Raw genomic sequence first — 19,256 nt, 5'->3', positions numbered from 1 at the left:
TCCACTCATTTTAATGTGTGTATTCACACATAAGTGTTTTAGCACAGTCCATGGGTCCGTATTTTTAGCACGGATGCATGGTCTATTTTGGATGTATTCATGGATCCATCACGTCCATTGTAGTCTGTTGGTCCGTAAAAGCCACAGATGCAAATCAGATGACATCTGTGTTTCATGGATCATTAGGAAGAGATGCTTTGAAAATTATCTTTCAGCTGTGCAGGGTCAGTGCAACACGGATGGCACAGGGACAGCAAAAAACCGACACATGGACCACACACAGATCCTTCACGGACAGTTTCACTGACCACTTTCTCACAGGTTTGGGCATGGACATGGACGCGTGAATGAGGCGTGAAACACTTTCTGTATGAAAGTGGCCTTATATGGACAAGCAGGTCCTCAAGAGAGAAAGTTGCTCTTTTTAGCAGGTCCTCTGGTTGATAGAGGGGGTTCTCAAGTGGAGGTGCTCCTCTGTTACATTCATATATGCCCTAAAACTCTATTTGCTCAACGCCATCCATATGCCTTTCAATGCTTCTCTCGTTGGAAAGATGTTGTTAGTATAAATGTCACAAAATGTGTGTTTTAGGAAAATTCATGCTTACATATATAGCAATGAGTATGGAGTTATAGGCTGTTGTGGCACACAATGCTTATTTGTATATATACGAGAAATAACTGAAAGTTTGCTTCTCTTATGTGCTTACAGTGATGGCTTTAAGGAGATAATGCCCTATGACCATTTCCAGCCCCTGCCAAGGTATGTGTTAATAGAATTATTACTGGTTTATATAGTAAGTAAATCTTCCTTTACCTTGTCCATTAAGATATCGCTCGAGATAGCCTGAGATGAGTGGAATGAAAGGAACAGCTTTAAAAAAAAAAAAAGTTACGTGAACATTTTGCAGATTTCTTGACACTCATTTCAGAATATCTTCTTGAGCCTAGAAGCAAAGTAAGGATGGACACATCTGTTTTCGGCTACATTGTGTACTTGACGTGACCTATGGGTTCTTCCTTCTATGTTCACATTGTCACATTGAGGGTTTGCATCTACTGAACCTATTTGTATGTTTACAGCTTACTCAAAAATGTGCAATGGTTTTAATGTTTTCACATTCTCACAAGACGCCTACCATTCCCAAAAACAGAATAATGCTATTCCTAGCAAAGACTTTCACCCTCCATTAGGGTTTCACTATACTGCGGTCACGCGGCAGCTATCAAGTCTAAGGATCGCAGTGTGATTGCAGTGTAGCGGTGCGAGCATAGAAATGAATGGGTTTGGCAAAACCGTTAACCCAGAAACACAAAAAATCCAGCATTGTTGTATTTCTTGCGTTTCTGGGGTTGCATTGCGAGTCATGATGTGACCCCATTAATTTGTATGCAAGCATCGCTACACGGCGAGCCTTTGGCACAACAGCTGTTATGCGAACCCTTAAAGTAGATCACAAACAGCCAGGTGTCCTCACTTCGCTCTTTCTAGGTGCTATTCTTGGAAGACCACAAAGAACGTTTGCCGTTTGCCATGGGTTTAAAACCATTTTTAAAGGACGAACCTCACTAGTCTTCCATCCATCCTGATAGAAGAGAGTTATACTTATCTCACAGCTCTTAGTTTTATTGCTTTTAGTTTATATTTATAGTTGCTTCACTGCTAGTGTTGCTTTACTTTTGCTTTTAAAGGGAACCTGTCACCAGTTTTATGGTGTCCTAACTAAGGGCAACATAAATAAGTGACTGATTCGCTTAGCAAAATGCTGGGTCACTTTCTTTAATTGACCCAGTCAATCTGCCAACATCTTGTATTGAAAAGCTCCAGCTGATAATGATGAGTCCTAAATATTCATGAGCTCCTGACTCTCCCCGCCCACCTGCTGCTGAATGACAGTTTTTTCCATAGGAATCAGCAGCAGGTGGGCAGGGGAGTGGCTATAGCTCTGAATTAAAAAAACGCTGGACTCACTGACATCACGCTGGACTCAAATCAGCTCATTAGCATGTGGCATGCGGCATCTTTGTGTGTATATTATGAGGTAACCATCTGTCACACCAGTAAGTGAATACATCTAAGGTACTTTTTAGTAGTTGATGATTGTATATAATTAGTTAGATTATAATCAAATATCCACATGACAGGTTCCCTTTAAGATAAGGCAGGCACCACTAAGGGGAGTTTGCAGAAGACAACGTCATACAACTTCTGCCGAGTGTGAAACTGGTGTTATGATTTTTTTCACTTATTTTAAGTGTTTCAGTAATAAACTTTCATAGGGTAATATGTGTAATTTTATTAAAAAGCTGCCAGCAAAGTGTCATCTTATCAACACTCTGAGCATTGGTAAGAAAAATCTGTCATCCAGTCACTATCTTCAGCATTCAGTAGAATGCTGAAGATGCCGGATAATTGTATGATGCAGAGGATTTTCACTCTGCCTTCTTAAATATGTTGCCAAAAAAACTGATTTTTACCAAGGTCCCTGCCTATCTGTTCATTTGTGTCAGCACTGATCGCAGCAACGTTGGTCTCCTCTATCTGCCAAATGCTCACTTAGTAACCAGAGAAGGCTTGGGCAGAACTATGGCTCAGCAGTTAGGGATACGACTCACTTACCGTCAGTGCTGATTACAGTAGAGCTGTTCTCCTCTATCTGCCCATCTGCTCTGGTAACTTAGTGAGTGCTGAACAGGGAGAGGAGGACAGCGCTGCGGCGATCAGTGCTGACACAGATGGACAGGAAGGTAGGGAACTTGGTAAAATCAGAGCCCCTTTCAGCTATGCCTCAGCAAAATAAAGCTCTAGTCCTACAACATGTATTATGAGCTTGAGTTGCAAGACATTTTTGACCTATTTCTTGAAATTTGTTTTCTAAGGGGAGCATAAAATCCCTTTCATCTTTGATTTCCACATATTTAAGCGTATACTGTACTGTATGTATATGTAAGTACTTTCAGCAGTAAAATGTATGCATAAGTTACCTACATCAATCTGTACTCCTAATAATTAGTATTAATTTGCTTTCTATGAACGGTGTGTTGCAGGTGGGAGCATAATCCATGGACTGCATGCTCAGTTTCCTGTGGCGGGGGCATTCAGAGACGTAGCATTGTCTGTGTTGAGGAAACAATGCATGGAGAGATCCTTCAGGTAGAGGAATGGAAGTGCATGTACGCTCCCAAGCCAGCTGTCATGCAGACCTGCAACCTCTTTGACTGTCCAAAGTGGATGGCTATGGAATGGTCCCAGGTAATATGTACCCACAGTTAGACCTAAAACATATTAAAGGGGTTTTCTCATCTCAGACAATGGGGGCATATCTCAGGGATATTCCCCCATTGTCTTATAGGCATGGGTCCCACCGCTGGGACCCACACCTATATCGAGAACGGAGCCCTGAAAGTGAAGGAGGGCGCACTGCGCATGCGCAGCCGCCCTCCATTCATTTCTACCGGGCCGCTGAAAATAGCCGAGTGCTGGCTCGGCTATTGCCGTCTGCCTCATAGAAATGAATGGGAGCATGGGTCGCGCATGCGCGGCAGGCTTCCATTCACTTCTATGGGAGAGACGGGGATTAGCTTTTGGTAGTGGATGGAACCCGAGAAATCTGGGGTCCTCCAGCCACAGCGCTCCCCGCTCCGTTCTTGCTGGGACCCGCACCTATCAGACAATGGGGACATATCCTAGAGATATGCCCCCATTGTCTAAGATGGGAATACCCCTTTAAGGAAAATGGGAAGAGGTAGTGAAAATGCTAATGTGATTTGTAACTAATTATAATAGCATATCTATACCAAAAAATACTTGTGTCCCGGGTATTACACTTTGTGCTGATGTGGTCTACAGGTTGTTCTTTAGCTGCCCTTCTTTAAACTAGGAGCCTGTCAGGTTGAGCATGGTGCTATATCTGAGGGAACCATGCTATAGAGCAGGATGAGAAAATACTTAGTAGAACTTGTATTACATTCATTTAAAGAGGACCTGTCACCTCTCCACACATGTCTGTTTAGTAACTAGTTACATTCCTCATGTAACAACAATTCCGGGGCATCTATTCTTATGAATGTGCCATTCCTTTATTATTCATCCTGTTAGTTTTGAATGAAATGGCAAGTATTTGCAATAAAGGTCCAGATGGGTGTTACCAGTTGGGAGTGTGTCACTCCACAGTCTGACACTGGCAGCACTGATTGGATAATGCCAGGCTGTGCATGGACACCCCCCCCCCCCCAAACTGGACCTTCATTGCAAAATATTTGTAATCCCGTCATAACTAGTAGCAGGAATAACAGAGGACTGACACAATACAGAGACATAAGAATAGATGCTCCATAATGGTTGTTACATGGGGAGTACAGAACATTTCTGCTAAAACAGAAATGTCAGGAGAAGTGACTTTAAATCTATGCTTATTCTATGCTAAGGAGTCCAGTGGGCGGTCCTTCTAAATGCCAATCACTGAATGTAACCAGATTCCTAAGCCTAGGGAGCAGGAATTTCAATTAGCCCACTAGGATAACTAGGTATCAATCTGCTCAGCTCCTCCTGCTCTATAAAATGCTGCTGGTAGATGAATTAACAGTGTTTCAGCAATTGTTCTGACTGCATTCAAAGTCACATTCATTTATACAAAATCATGGTATAAAGATGCACATTCAGTATGACTAACAGTACATATTTTCTGCATCTCTTCAGTGCACTGTGACATGTGGAAAAGGCTTGCGCTATAGGGTAGTATTATGCAACGATCATCGCGGACAACATACGGGAGGCTGCAACCCCCAGCTGAAGCCGCATATAAAGGAGGAATGCATTGTACCAGTACCATGTTATAAGCCCAGAGGTATTACATGTCTAATTTTTTTTATAAACCTGCTCATCATTTCACTCCGTTTGGTTTATAAGTGACATGTCCGCCATGCATTGAAGTGCTGCCTTCTGTTTCTCTGCTAGAAAAGTTCCCCGTAGAAGCCAAACATCCGTGGCTAAAACAAGCACAAGAAATAGAGGAGACTAGAACAGCATCAGATCAGCCAACGTAAGTCGAATTTCTCTTTATCCCGGTAATCTCAGCAGGATTACAGCATTCTGGAGAAACTTACTTCAGAAAATAACAATGTACAATGGGTTAGCCTCTCTGTGTGCCAGACCGAACTGCCATCTACATCCGGCGTCACTCACTGCAGCTTAACTTAACCGGTATGGAAGAGTTATTTACAGTATATTATAGAGTTAAATGAATTGGTTCATGACCAGAGTCATTTCGGTCTTCAGGACCAGAGACGGTTTAGCCATTTTTTACATGTATTGGTTTACACTCAGTTGGATTATATTATAGTATTCTAAAATAACATATAGTAAATAATAATGAATAAAATGTATTTTTTTTACTGTTACTTGTCACTGTTGAGGATGTCCTGTTGGACCCAGCGGCAGAGAGAGATAGGCTCTTGTGGCCACTTTCTCTGAGAGATGAGCATATTGACCGAGGACCCCTGTCTGTTGATGAAAAAATCATTTTTTGGCTATTTGAAAATAAGCAGTATTCCAACTCTTTGGTAGAATAGCCCTATTTTGGAGAGAATACATTTTATAGAGCAATTTAGTGTTTTATAGTTTTACAAAAAGTGTAATATCTTCTACTGTATAACTTTCTGTACCTGTCTATAAATGCCGACAGAATGCAAGTTTTCCGGCAGTTATATTGTTTGCCTGTCCAGCTGATGACCCTACATTGTTCACTATTTCTACAAAACAGTTGCAGATAGAGGTCCTTAATACAGACTTGTATTTAGACCTGGCGGTCCATGAGTCAACACAGCTGTGTTGACTGGGAAGGAGGCGACAGGGATGAAAACTGAGGTCAAAGGAAGATCAGACAAAATATGGCAGACTTTATATGATCTAAAGCGAAATAGGAAGCTCAATATGTTATACCCCATTTATGGAAAAAGTCTATCTGTCTGTCTGTCTGTGTATTTTCTATCTGATCAAGACATAGGGGGTCATTTATTAAACAGAAATACGCCTATATTACGAATATTTCTGGCTCAGATTGCCGCAATCTGCGACTTCGCGAGGTCTAAATAAGCGGGCGCGGTGTGGGCAAGGAAGAGGACGTGTCTCATTTACCATTTTCTATACTTGTTTTAGGAGTAGAAAATGGTCTAAATGTAAGACAGCAAGGGAGCCGTCTTACACCAGCGGTGGGTTCACCGAAGTTATGTAAAGGCCTGCACGTCTACATAACTTCGGTGGATCCACCGCCAGCACAGGGCCTTATTAAGACCGACGCCTAAAATGCTTAATAAATGTGCCCGATAATTTATAAATCATTTACTGAGGAAATTCTGGGTTTCAGTGGAGTGTTTCTTATGGACATGTTACATGTGCATAGGAAGTAATGTGATTCCATTTATGCAGGGCTATTGAACATTGTGAACATTGTGGAGAGGATTTATCATTTAGTTTGTTTGCAGGTGGTGGTTTTTACGGAGCCATCACCTCTTTTCTGAAAGAGGCATGCAAGGGTGGCATGGCCAGCATCCAAGACAAATTTAGTTGGTGCAAATGAAGCCAGAAATCTTTGGCCCCTCTGAGCTGTCGTAGATATCTGTCTAGGAGCATGGACTGCCAGAGGATGTGCCTAATATACAGTATGATGAGGCGCGCACCCAGATGCTTCTTCCAGCAGTGCCAGTCTTGATAAATCTTTCCCTATGTATTTTAAGTCCTGCCCTGCTTTGGGTATGATAATAGGTGAATTTCTCATGAGCACTTCCAAACTCACAGTATGTTGGCTCAGAGGTTGGCATTGCATTGGCGTTCAGGATGTGAAGTGGTTTTCCGAGACTTAAAGGGGTTCTGCACTTTCATTTAACTGATGATCTATCCTCTGGATAGATCATCAGCTTCTGATCGGCGGGGGCCCGACACCCGGGACTCCCGCCGATCAGCTGTTTGAGAAGGCAGCGGTGCTCCAGCAGCACCACGGCCTTCTCACTGTTTACCGCTGGCCCACTGACGTCACGACTAGTATCAACTAGCGTGGGCGCGGCTAAGCTCTGTTCACTTGAATTGAGTTAGCCGCACCCACACTAGTAGATACTAGTCGTGACGTCAGTGGGCCTGGCGGTAAACAGTGAGAAGGCCGTGGCGCTACTGGAGCGCCGCTGCCTTCTCAAACAGCTGATCGGCGGGAGTCCCGGGTGTCGGACTCCCGCCGATCAGAAGCTGATGATCTATCTAGAGGATAGATCATCAGTTAAATGAAAGTGCAGAACCCCTTCAAATACTGATGACCTATCCTCTGGATAGGTCATCAGTATCTGGTCCAACACCCGGGACCTCCACCGATTAGCTGTTTGAGAAGGCAGTGGCACTCTCAGTAGCGCTGCAGCTTTCTGTCAGCTTTCCCTAGTCCACGTTCATCAGTCACATGGCCTTGGCAGAGTTCAGCGTCATTGAAGTGAATGGAGCTGAGTGCAGTACCAAGCACATCTACTATAGAATGTACGGCGCTGTGCTTGGTAAGCTGAGAGAAGGCCGTGGCGTCTGTGCCTTCTCAAACAGCTGATCGGCGGGGGTTCCAGTTGTCAGACCTCCACCGATCAGATGCTGGTGACCTATCCATTGGATAGGTCGTAAGTATACAATACAATCTCTATCAGTTGCTATCTATAATGCTGGTGTCTTCTCTTAGGACAGAGGGGTCTTTGACTTTTATACCCTTTATACAATTTCTGATATTAGTTTTACAGAGGTACATGAACTTTATAAGTACTCTTTGTCTTTGCATTTCTTGAGTTAACTTGGTTTACTTCTGTGTCAAATTGGGAAACTAGATTGTGAGCCTCCTGTGGGGATATGTATACCCTCTGTACAGTGCTGCAGAATCTGTTGGTGCTATATAAATGATGAGTAATAAGAGCCAGAAAATGTAATGGCCTCATTAGTCCATATATTTCTCCATTACTCATCCCACTGAATGAAACCATTATCCCATTCATCTTTCTGTAACCTTCTTAGAAGAAACATGCTGTGTCGGTGCCTCCGTCTTGGAGAACCGTACGGTATCGCTCACCCTTTTGCCGTGCCTCAGTGTAATTTCAGAACATGGATACAGCACATTACTTCTGTCTAGAACTTGTTTTGTTGTGTGACTATGAGCAGCATAGGAATAAGTACGGCTCTGCTCCAAAGCACAGACGTAAGTATTGCCAAACCAGCCTCGTGCTCGATAAATACCTTGGCCTCTGCGGTCTACCACGGCTAGTGTCCTACATTTATAACTGTTCAACATTCAAAGAGCTATTTTTTTATTTTTTTTTCCGACTGGCAGAATATAATATGACTTGCTGGAAGAGCAGAGCCAAGAAAAATGTGATCCTGACCCTTTTTGTTTTTAGTTGTGGAATGTGATGACAGTTGAAACCCATCACAAAATTAACTGCGGCCCCACGGGCCCTCTATGTTACACGTAGGTGTAACAACCTTGTGTCTTATTTCTCCATCATATTTTAGGATGCGGAATAATAGAGATGTAAATGCAAAGTACACTTGATTTTTCTAGATCTATGATTAATCATGGTAGGTGATTGAACTGGACTGAGGGAATTGCTTCGGCGCAGCTAGGATACGATGACATTAAAACGAATGAATTTTCTGTCATCACATTTATCCATGTATATCGTAATGAGGTAAAAGCCACAACCTGTGAAATGTATCTATCATAAACTGTTCATGAGGATGACCTAACCACTGAATACATAAATCACTTTATTCTGCTGGAATGCGTCCAGTTCAGAGTGGGCAGCCTTATAAATAGTCCATTGATAGCAAATAAAAGAATGAAGGAGAACTGGTACAAGTAAGTCATGTTCCCCTTCAAGGGCCATGGTGTCCCTGTTCATTGCAGGCCAGAAGGTTCAACAGATCAGCAGGCTCCCCTCGACTACAGGCCGTGAAGAACAAAGAGTCCCCATTGCCCTTCATTACAGGACATAAGGTCCAAGGATCTTCATAGCCCCCTTTACTACAGACCATGAGCTGCAAAGTATAGTCACTATAGGCCCATGATCTGTAATGTGGGGACCATGGGGGTTCTTTGCACCTCACCCCTGCATTCTCTCTGTTGTCAACTGTTATTGGGTTCAGGGGCCAAAATGAAGCCTCATTCACACGTCAGTGTTTGGTCAGTGATTTCCATCAGTGATTGTGAGCCAAAACCAGGATTGGGGCCTCCACAGACATAAGGTAAAAGGGAAAGATCTGCTCCTGTTTTCTGCTCACAGTCATTGATGGAACCACAACAGTGACGTGTAAATGAGGCCTTACTTGGTGTGCATGGTGCTACAGACAACACTGTTTGTGTGGGGCTCAGGAGTTAACCGATATACCGGTATTACTCCTACTTATTAGTTACTATTCTGTACAAGGTAGCACGCTATCCATTATATAGGAAAGGGGTTGTCTAGTTTCCAAATCCCATTTTCATATACCCATTTAGGAACTTCTGTTTTAATACAGGGGAGCCGCCCTTGTTCAGGATTCTCATCTTTTGTTCAGAAAGGAGAGAGAACTTTGTCTGGAGGGTCTGACCTGTCCTGCATTATACAGACAGCCCATTGTATTGAAAGGGCACTGTGTAATGCTGAATAACTCCTGTGGTGGCGCTGTTGGGAAATCTAACACTTAGGGTGGGTTCACATCATTTTTTATGCCTTCGTCTGACGTATACGTTAGAAGAAGAAGGATACAACAAACGCAGGGCACCACGTTCTTGTATCCTGCAAGTCCGGTAATAAAAAACATATATGATTTTTTTTTACAATGGAAAAAAGTATACTTTTTTTTTTACATAAAACTCTATGGTGAACAGATGCCACTGTATGGCATCAGTCTGAGGCATCCATACCTTTTTTTGTATGCGTTAAACAAATTGAAAAAACCTGATGTGAACCCAGCCTTACTGACAGGTTTCTCCACAGTTAGGCCTCACAAACATGTGCTCCCGTGCCTGTGATTCAGACCGCAAATTGCGGTCCGTAATGCATGGGCACCGACCGTGGGGAAGCCGCATGCGGATTGCGACCCCATGAATGAGGTCAGCGATCCGTCCCTTCCGCAAAAAGATAGGACAAGTTTTATCTTTTTGCGGAACGTAAGCACGGAACGGAACCCAACGAAAGCACTACCTAGTTCCGTGGTTCCGTTCCCCACCGCAACTCCGGATTTGCGGACCCATTCAAGTAAATGGGTCCACATTTCTGATGCACAATGTCGCTGTCCCGTGTATTGCGTACCCAAGGGGATATTTTCTGATTATTATCAATTCTTAAAAGTAGGTGGTGGAGACGTCTTAAATTGTTTCAGTTTTCAGTTGGATGTCAAACACTCAGAAGCAACTTCACATTTTTTACTCATTCGGGGAATATCTGACATTGTACTGCGCTGCCCCTGTTTTATTAGCTGTTATAAAGTAGTGAAAGTGAAGCCATTATGGAACCAAACTGTGTAAATAGATCAATAACGTTTATACAACTGGATATCAAGTGGGATTCTGCAGGAACAAAACCTTACTTAAAGAGCCCCTTTGTCAGGATCAGCCCTATTGAACTCCGCATACTGCCTTGTAGGGTTGACCCTGCCGATTAAAATAATGCATGTGTAATCATTTGCGATGATTCTGAGAAAAAATATGTTTATTCTTTATGTAAATGAGGATTTCAGGGCACTGAGGAGCCTGGTTAGCACTAGATAGCTGGGGAGCTGAGGTGCACTTAAAGGGCTTGTCTCACTTCAGCAAGTGGCATTTATCATGTAGAGGAAGTTATATTGCTTCCTTTGCTGGCTGGATTCATTTTTCCATCACATTATACACTGATCGTTACCATGGTTACGACCACCCTGCAATCCATCAGCAGTGGTTGTGCTTGCACAGTATAGAAAGAAGCGCGGGCCTCTCTGGTGACCAGGACTGTGGGGAGCTCACACAGGCTGGTGCTTTTTCCTATAGTGTGCAAACACGACCACTGCTGATGGATTGTAGGGTGGTCGTAACCATGGAAACGTGCAGTGTATATGAATCCAGCCAGCAAAGGAACCAATATGGATAATTACAGTACATTAGTAAGTGCCTTGTATTAACTTTCTTTACATGATAAATGCCATTTGCTGGAGTCACCCAACCTCTTTAAGGACTAGGTCCCACCCTCGGTGGACTGAAGCCCTGATTTGCATAAAGAATTAAAGTCTTTTTTTCTCAAGAATGCCACAGTGAATTTTCACAAGATAGGATATCATTGTGATTAGCAGGATCAACCCTACCAGGCAGTATGCTTGGTTTAATATGGTGGATCCTGCTGACTGGTGCTCTTTACATCCACCTTCAGTAGTTAGAAGTAGAGCAGTTAGATAAAAGCAGGGTAGATGTAGACTTTATGGTGTCATTACATATGAAGTACATGGCATATAAGTGTTATATAACGCTCCATCACTAATGAATCATTTTTACAGGTTCATCCCAGATGCTTGGTCACCTTGCAGTGTCACATGTGGTCGTGGTGTGCAAAAAAGGGAAGTCAAGTGCCGTATTTTACTGACATTTACACAGACTGAATTAGAATTGCCGGAAGAAGAATGTGAAGAGGAAAAACCCCTTACAGAAAGAGCATGCTATCTGCCTCCGTGTCACGGCGAAACAATGGACCAAGCCGTAGAGCTTCCGGCAGAAGAGGAGGATTCAGAGATGTATGACTGGGAGTATATTGGATTCACCGCCTGCTCCAGCAGCTGTTCAGGAGGTAGCGTAGTCAATTGTCTACATTGTGATGTGTCATTTTTTACATTGCCCCCAGATAGAGCCAGGCCCTAAATCAATGTATTTGTTCTAGAGATGAAATTCACCACAAATTTCCCAAAAATTCTTCTTCAAAATGAATCCAGTTTTGGCAATTCGCTTTGGACGAGTCACGCAAAACAACGCACACCATTTTACATTTAAAATTCAGTGCACTAGTCAGGGAAACAGGGCAAGGAGAATGAAGATAACCCAAGGAGGGGTCTCGGTTGATGGGCTTGCCCACAGCGCTTTGCAGTCTGCCTGACGGCCAATCAGGTGGGAGGATATTGGACGGTCTGTCATGCTCTATGCTAGCTCTGAAGCAGACACCATAGTGAGTGCAGCCACTGATGTGACAGGACGTGTGTATACTGTCTGCAATAGACACACAAGAAGAATTTAAATAAGATATATTTAGTTAGGTAGACTTTATTACTAGGTAGAAAGGTTTTATCATTAGGGACAGCATAGGGGCAGTTAGTGTACTGTGTGTCTAAGGCTGGGTCCAGACCTGAGCGTTTTACAGCGCGTTCCTACGCGCTGTAAAACGCTCAACAGGCAAGAACCAATGATTCCCTATGGGCATGGTTTTCACCTGAGCGTTTTACAGCGCGTACGATCGCGCTGTAAAACGCCCGACGCCCCAAGAAGTACAGGAGCTTCTTTGGGGCGTCTTGTCGCGCGTTCCCGTACATAGACTTCAGCGGAAACGCGCGACAATGGGCGTTCGCTTGTCTCTGTATGCACGATTGCAAACGCCCGTACAATCGCGCATACAGAGCGTACATTCAGTACGCTCAGGTCTGAACCCAGCCTTACAGTGAGGGTAGCTTGAGCTGTTAATAACTTTATGCACACAGATTTAAAGAGACAGTACTCTTTTTTTCTGTGCAAAAGCTTTTACAGTTCATTAGTGTGTAAAAGGCATATTTCCCAGCATCACCAGCAGTATATATTTCACTGCATACACTGCACAATTGAGCCTTTAAAAAAAAAAAAAAAAACTGTTGCAATTGTTCTACTATTTATAAGTGGACAGTCTTATTTTAATGAGTCAATAGCAATGTATAGTTCGGTCATAGCCAGGGTACATCAAATGACACCCGTATTTTTTTCCAAAAAAACAGTTGCAATTTTTCTACCAAATATTTGCACAAATAAGTGTATTTTAGTGTGTTAATAGCAGTGTATAGTTTGGACTCACTCAGAGGATGTACAAAGGAGAGGACGTGTTAAAGAGCTTGCATGAAAGTAAAAGTGTGGCGCCTACCCCGATGCGCGCAGGTATCAACGTAGTAAGATTGGGTCATTTTAACATATCTATTTAGTAAGCTTCGTTCTGGTACTGTAGCTATATAGTAGGAAGTATAGTTCTGTTACTGTATCTATGCAGGAAGCATAGTTCTGATACTTTATCTTTGTAGTACTCTGGTTCTAGTACTGTTTCTATGCTAACCATTCCAGGTCCCTAACCAGTCTTACTGTATGGGGCCCCGAAATTTCTGATGGGAGCCTTGACTTACACAATATTGGGTAATTACAAATGTGTCCTTCCATACCTTTCCTCTCAGCTCATGATATCCCAAGATGAGAGACCTGAGGCAAGAGCTCTTTATTATTTCATTGTTATGATCATTAGGCTACATGCACACGATCGTTGTTTGTTTCCGTGTCCGTTCCGTTTTTTTTTGCGGATAGGATGCGGACCCATTCATTTTAATGTCCGCATCAGTATGTCCGTTCTGTTGCCCCGCAAAAAAAAAAAATAGTGCATGTCCTATTTTATTCTAGTTTGCGGACAAGGATAGGCATTATTACAATGGATCCGCAAAAAAGAACGGATTCCATACGGAACGTCAATTTGAGGACCGCAAAACACATACGGTCGTGTGCATGTAGCCTTTCTCACATTACAACTAATCTTCTTTACTGGAAAAGAAAAACTTTCCAGACAATAAGTAACTTTCTGTTCTTTCTTCCTACCTTTTTCATCACTTTTGGGGCAGAAACCCCTGTCATGGGTATCAGGATCCTCAATACACTACTGTATATTGTATCACAATCCTCAGGAAACACATAAATGCAAACTAAACATGGCAAAAGTTTATTTTTCCAAGCCCGTCATCTCACACTACTCATTTTGTGATATCTTGTACCAAGAGGAAAGGTAAAAAAGACCCATCTGAACGGTGTAATTTTTTTTTTTTAATATACTTTATCTAGTTTTTGTTGTTACTTTTTTACACTCAGTAGGACAATCACAATCTACTCCATTATCATAATTTCAATTGAGGGCACCCGCTGTTGTGGATAAAGTTAATAAAGGGGTAGTTCATTGGGAATTTTGTGTCCCTTATGTCTGCTATGGAGTGCACAGCAAGTCAGTGGTGATGGATAAGCTGTCTAACAACATCACTTTTTAAATTGCTGTTGTCAAATGTAGATGTTTTGGGGAGACTAATATTATCAATGTCGTGTTGAGTTTCAAAGTCCAGATCAACAATAGCCGCACACGGGTCAATCTTCAGCTGTTTGCTGCGGAGCGTCACCAAGCCCCTGTTCACACAATGTATAATAAATGCAGCTCAGCAATCAAAAAGTTCATTCAATATATCAAAGTGATCACCAATATACCACTCACAACCACAAGGTACTTTAAAGTGTCGTAATTTCTTCATTCAGTCCTTTTGACTTCAATTCCTAACTCATAGTATAGCATTTATAGAAGGCTGACTTTCCTGCTCCATCTGCGTGACGTTTCAGAGGACAAGCCCCAATAATCTTGCGTAATGATGGCCAGGTAACATGCATCTAAATAGGTTACACCTTAGTAGGTCATTCATGAATATTCATTATATGCAAAACCACCATAATAAGAAAAAGAAAATATGAAAAATATTTATAAAACACAATACCTGCAGAGCTGATCATAAAAACACTTTAAGGCTGCACATTTCATATAGTCTCTTTGGTGTGATTGGGTCCATTGTAGTAATCCAATATGTTTCCTGCTGTAACAATCTTTTTCTATTTTCATCCTTTCATAAACTTAGTTTTCTCCATATTTATTAACCGCTTCATCTCCTGTACATTACACGTCATAAGGATTCGCTAAGTAAAAAAACAGCAGGAAACATATTGCTTATGATTTAAGTTGCTGCATCCTTGACTGACTGACTCTATTTCCTACCTATTCATTGTTTTTATACTGTTTTCTTTTAATCTAGGAAGACAAGAAGCCATAGCGGCCTGCCTCCATATCCAGACAAAAAGAATTGTGAACAACTCTCAATGTGACAGTGCAATGCGTCCCCCTGCGATGACGCGAGCCTGCAACACCAAGCTGTGTCCTCCAAGGTACTGCCAAATGCTTTTACGAAACTTGATCTGAATGCATAAGGATAGTAAACATGTAATGGCGGTGTAAAATCACAGATGAAGTGATCATCGGCTAATTTCTGCTACTATATATTAATATATTTGATGGACTTTATTTTCCAGTTTCGAATGGCAAACTTTAAAGGAGTTGTCCAGGCTTTTATTATTGATGGTCATCAATTTCAGATCGGCAAGGGTCCCACACCCGGCACCTCCACTGATCAGCTGTATGAAGAGGAACGCGCCATGCCCACGTGCCATCTCCTGTTTCTCTTTCTGCTCGCTGTCGATGCGATGTAGCAGCGGCAAGCAGGAAGAGAGACAGGAGACAACACGCACACAAGGCACGTGCCTTCTCTTCATACAGCTGATCGGTGGGGTTGCCAGGTGTCGGACCCCTGCCGATCTGCCAACTAATTGGCGGGGTGCCGGTTGTTGGACCCCTGCCAATCTGATATCAATATAACCTATCATGAGGATAGGTCGTCAATATTAAAAGCCCGGAGAACCCCTTTAACATATTAGGAAAAAAATCTAAAAATGTCATTTTGCATCATAGGGTTAGGATCTACACTTATTATATGGATCAGTATAGTCTAAAATCAGTATGTAATTAAAAACGATCACATGGACTGTGAACTAAGCCAGAGTCAGACCAGAAGATCCCACAATGGGCCTGGATTTGGCATGACTATAGACCTCAGAGAAAACCAATCCAGTATAGAGCAAACCAATTAAACAATATGTAACATTCTGAAACATATCATGGCTTTCACTGAGTAGGTGCGTGGGAGTGTATTTATTTTGAAGTCTGGCCCAAAGTACTTTACTTTCACACTAGATTAACTACATTTAACCCTTTCACTAAAAAAAAAAATGTATGCAATATGTCATGGCTCTAAATGCTAACTCATACTTGCCATCTCTACTGCAATGTCCAGGAGGCTCCCGGAAAAGGGTAGACCTCCTTTAAGAAATTGCAAATCTTCCAACTTCCACATGGATCACTGGTATCTGGCACATAGATGCTACATCATTAGGTGCAGCCCCAGCACCTAATAGAACATTGATCTAACAAAAGGGGCGTCAGTGCCCAAAAAATTTTCAGCAGCTTTGCGTACCACAACCTCCCACCTCTCAGTAAGGTACTGTAGAAGGTTGAAAAGTATGCTAGTGTTATATTAAAGGGGTTTTCCAACATTTCAATACTGATGACCTATCCTCGGAGCACCACGGCCTTCTACAGCTTTCCCTAGGCCAGTGACGACACGTTCATCTGTCACGTGGCCTAGGAGCAGGTCAGCCCCATAAAAGTAAATAGGGCTAAGCTACGATGCCAAGCACAGCCACTGTACAATGTACGCGCAGAGCTTGGTAAGCTGCGAGGAGGCAGCGGCGCTCCCAGGAGCACAGCTGAGGCATCAGGTGTCAGACCCCCACCACTGATCAAATACTGATGACCTATCCAGAGGATAGGTCATCAGTACTAAGATCTCAGAAAACCCTTTTTAAATCTTTCAAATTATACCAGCCTTTAAAGGGTTTTCCGGGATTTTAATGTTCATGACCTGTCCTCAGGATAGGTCATCAATTTCATTCAGCGGGGTTCGACATCGCAACGGTGAGCAGGTGTAATTACAAGCCATCCCATTCACTTCAGTGGGACGGCTCGTTCCTGTACACTCGTTCTCTTCAACCAGCTGATCGGAGGGGGTGCCGGTTGTTGGACCCCTGCCAATTAATATAACCTATCCTGAGGATAGGTCATCAATATTAAAATCCTGGAAAATCCCTTTAATAACCTAGGTGTAATATTTGGGATGCAGCACTTATTTGAAATTGTGGAGCAGCATGAAGTTTTTGAGAAACATTGTGCTTTGATACAAAATTGCATAAAGGTATGGGAGTATAATTTGTGTTTACAATTTACAATTCAGATTTGTCACACTTTCTGTGATAAACTGATGACTTGACTTACATAATACAGGACCAGTACGAAGTGGATTTGAGGTTATATTGGAGTGTGTCGCAATTGTTCACCAATTGTATGTTAATCATTTTCATACCATTTACATGCAAAGATGTCCCTAGACTTCACACCCTTTGCATGCTGCAAATTTATAATCATGCTCTTAAACAATTGCTAGACAGCCATGTCACAAGCAGATAATAGTGAGCCACAGCAGAATAGTAATGCAGCACAGCATATAGAGGGACAGCAGAGCAACAAATGTCATGAGCACCTTCTGTGCAGGGGAATTTTTTCAACATGTTATAGATTAAAAGTAGTTTAGAAGTAAATTGTGTTTCCAAACAGGAACTGGATATAGACAAAGCAATAAAGTGGAAATGTCTGAGAAGTATAGGGTTCAAAGTAATATAAGATGTCTCATCCTGAACCTGCACTGATAGGAGCGGGATGTTTGAAGAGGCCTTCATGCATGGTGCACAGAAATGTAAACAGTGCTGTAGATATGTACATTCATCTGTGTCTGTAGCAGCTGCATGAAGTAAAATGCCAGGGAGACCTTTTGTTGTTGAGTATTTATACATAATCTTCTAGTTCATTGCTTTTTCATGGATTACAAACCGGATTCCCAAAAAGTTGGGACACTATACAAATCGTGAATAAATACTGAATGCAATGATGTGGAGGTGCCAACTTCTAATATTTTATTCAGAATAGAACATAAATCACGGAACAAAAGTTTAAACTGAGAAAATGTACCATTTTAAGGGAAAAATATGTTGAATCAGAATTTCATGGTGTCAACAAATCCCCCAAAAGTTGGGACAAGGCCATTTTCACCACTGTGTGGCCTCTCCCCTTCTTCTTACAACACTGAACAGACGTCTGGGGACCGAGGAGACCAGTTTCTCAAATTTAGAAATAGGAATGCTCTCCCATTCTTGTCTAATACAGGCCTTTAACTGTTCAATCGTCTTGGGCCTTCTTTGTTGCACCTTCCTCTTTATAATGCGCCAAATGTTCTCTATAGGTGAAAGATCTGGACTGCAGACTGGCCATTTCAGTACCCGGATCCTTCTCCTACGCAGCCATGATGTTGTGATTGATGCAGAATGTAGTCTGGCATTATCTTGTTGAAAAATGCAGGGTCTTCCCTGAAAGAGATGACGTCTGGATGGGAGCATATGTTGTTCTAGAACCTGAATATATTTTTCTGCATTGATGGTGCCTTTCCAGACACGCAAGCTGCCCATGCCACACGCACTCATGCAACCCCATACCATCAGAGATGCAGGCTTCTGAACTGAGCGTTGATAACAACTTGGGTTGTCCTTGTCCTCTTTGGTCCGGATGACATGGCGTCCCAGATTTCCAAAAAGAACTTTGAATCGTGACTCGTCTGACCACAGAACAGTCTTCCATTTTGCCACACTCAATTTTAAATGATCCCTGGCCCAGTGAAAACGCCTGAGCTTGTGGATCTTGCTTAGAAATGGCTTCTTCTTTGCACTGTAGAGTTTCAGCTGGCAACGGCAGATGGCACGGTGGATTGTGTTCACTGACAATGGTTTCTGGAAGTATTCCTGAGCCCATTCTGTGATTTCCTTTAGGCCCCTTTCACACGGGCGAGTTTTCCGTGCGGGTGCGATCCGTGCGGCGAACGGATGGCACCCGCACTAAATCCTGACCCATTCATTTCTATGGGGCTGTGCACATGAGCGATGTTTTTAACGCATCACTTGTGCGTTCAGTTGAAATCGCAGCATGCTCTATATTTTCCGATTTTGACGTGACGCAGGCCCCATAGAAGTGAATGGGGTGTGTGAAAATCGGATGGCATCCGCAAGCAAGTACGGATGCCGTGCGATTTGCACGCATGGTTGCTAGGAGACCATCGGGCTGGAGACCCGATTATTATTATTTTCCCTTATAACATGGTTATAAGGGAAAATAATAGCATTCTGAATACAGAATGCATAGTAAACCAGCGCTAGAGGGGTTAAAAAAAAATAAAAAAAAATTTAACTCACCTTAGTCCACTTGCTCGCGAAGCTGGCATCTCC

The 19,256-nt window shown here is 42.6% G+C and overlaps 1 protein-coding gene across 1 annotated transcript in view; it reads left to right on the top strand.

The window, feature by feature from the left end:
* ADAMTSL3 (ADAMTS like 3) overlaps window positions 1-19,256 on the top strand; it is a 468,234-nt gene that overhangs the window by 339,998 nt on the left and 108,980 nt on the right. Inside the window, exons 12-17 of the mRNA XM_044279573.1 lie at window positions 713-763; window positions 3,049-3,253; window positions 4,700-4,847; window positions 4,958-5,042; window positions 11,522-11,808; window positions 15,074-15,203. Coding sequence (XP_044135508.1) covers window positions 713-763; window positions 3,049-3,253; window positions 4,700-4,847; window positions 4,958-5,042; window positions 11,522-11,808; window positions 15,074-15,203 — 906 coding nt within the window. The remainder of the gene's footprint in view (window positions 1-712; window positions 764-3,048; window positions 3,254-4,699; window positions 4,848-4,957; window positions 5,043-11,521; window positions 11,809-15,073; window positions 15,204-19,256) is intronic.

The sequence above is a fragment of the Bufo gargarizans genome, chromosome 2, assembly GCF_014858855.1.
Source record: "Bufo gargarizans isolate SCDJY-AF-19 chromosome 2, ASM1485885v1, whole genome shotgun sequence".
NCBI classification, from domain to species: domain Eukaryota; kingdom Metazoa; phylum Chordata; class Amphibia; order Anura; family Bufonidae; genus Bufo; species Bufo gargarizans.
The sequence above is the reverse complement of the archived record's forward strand: the minus strand, read 5'-3'. Positions and strand labels throughout refer to the sequence as shown.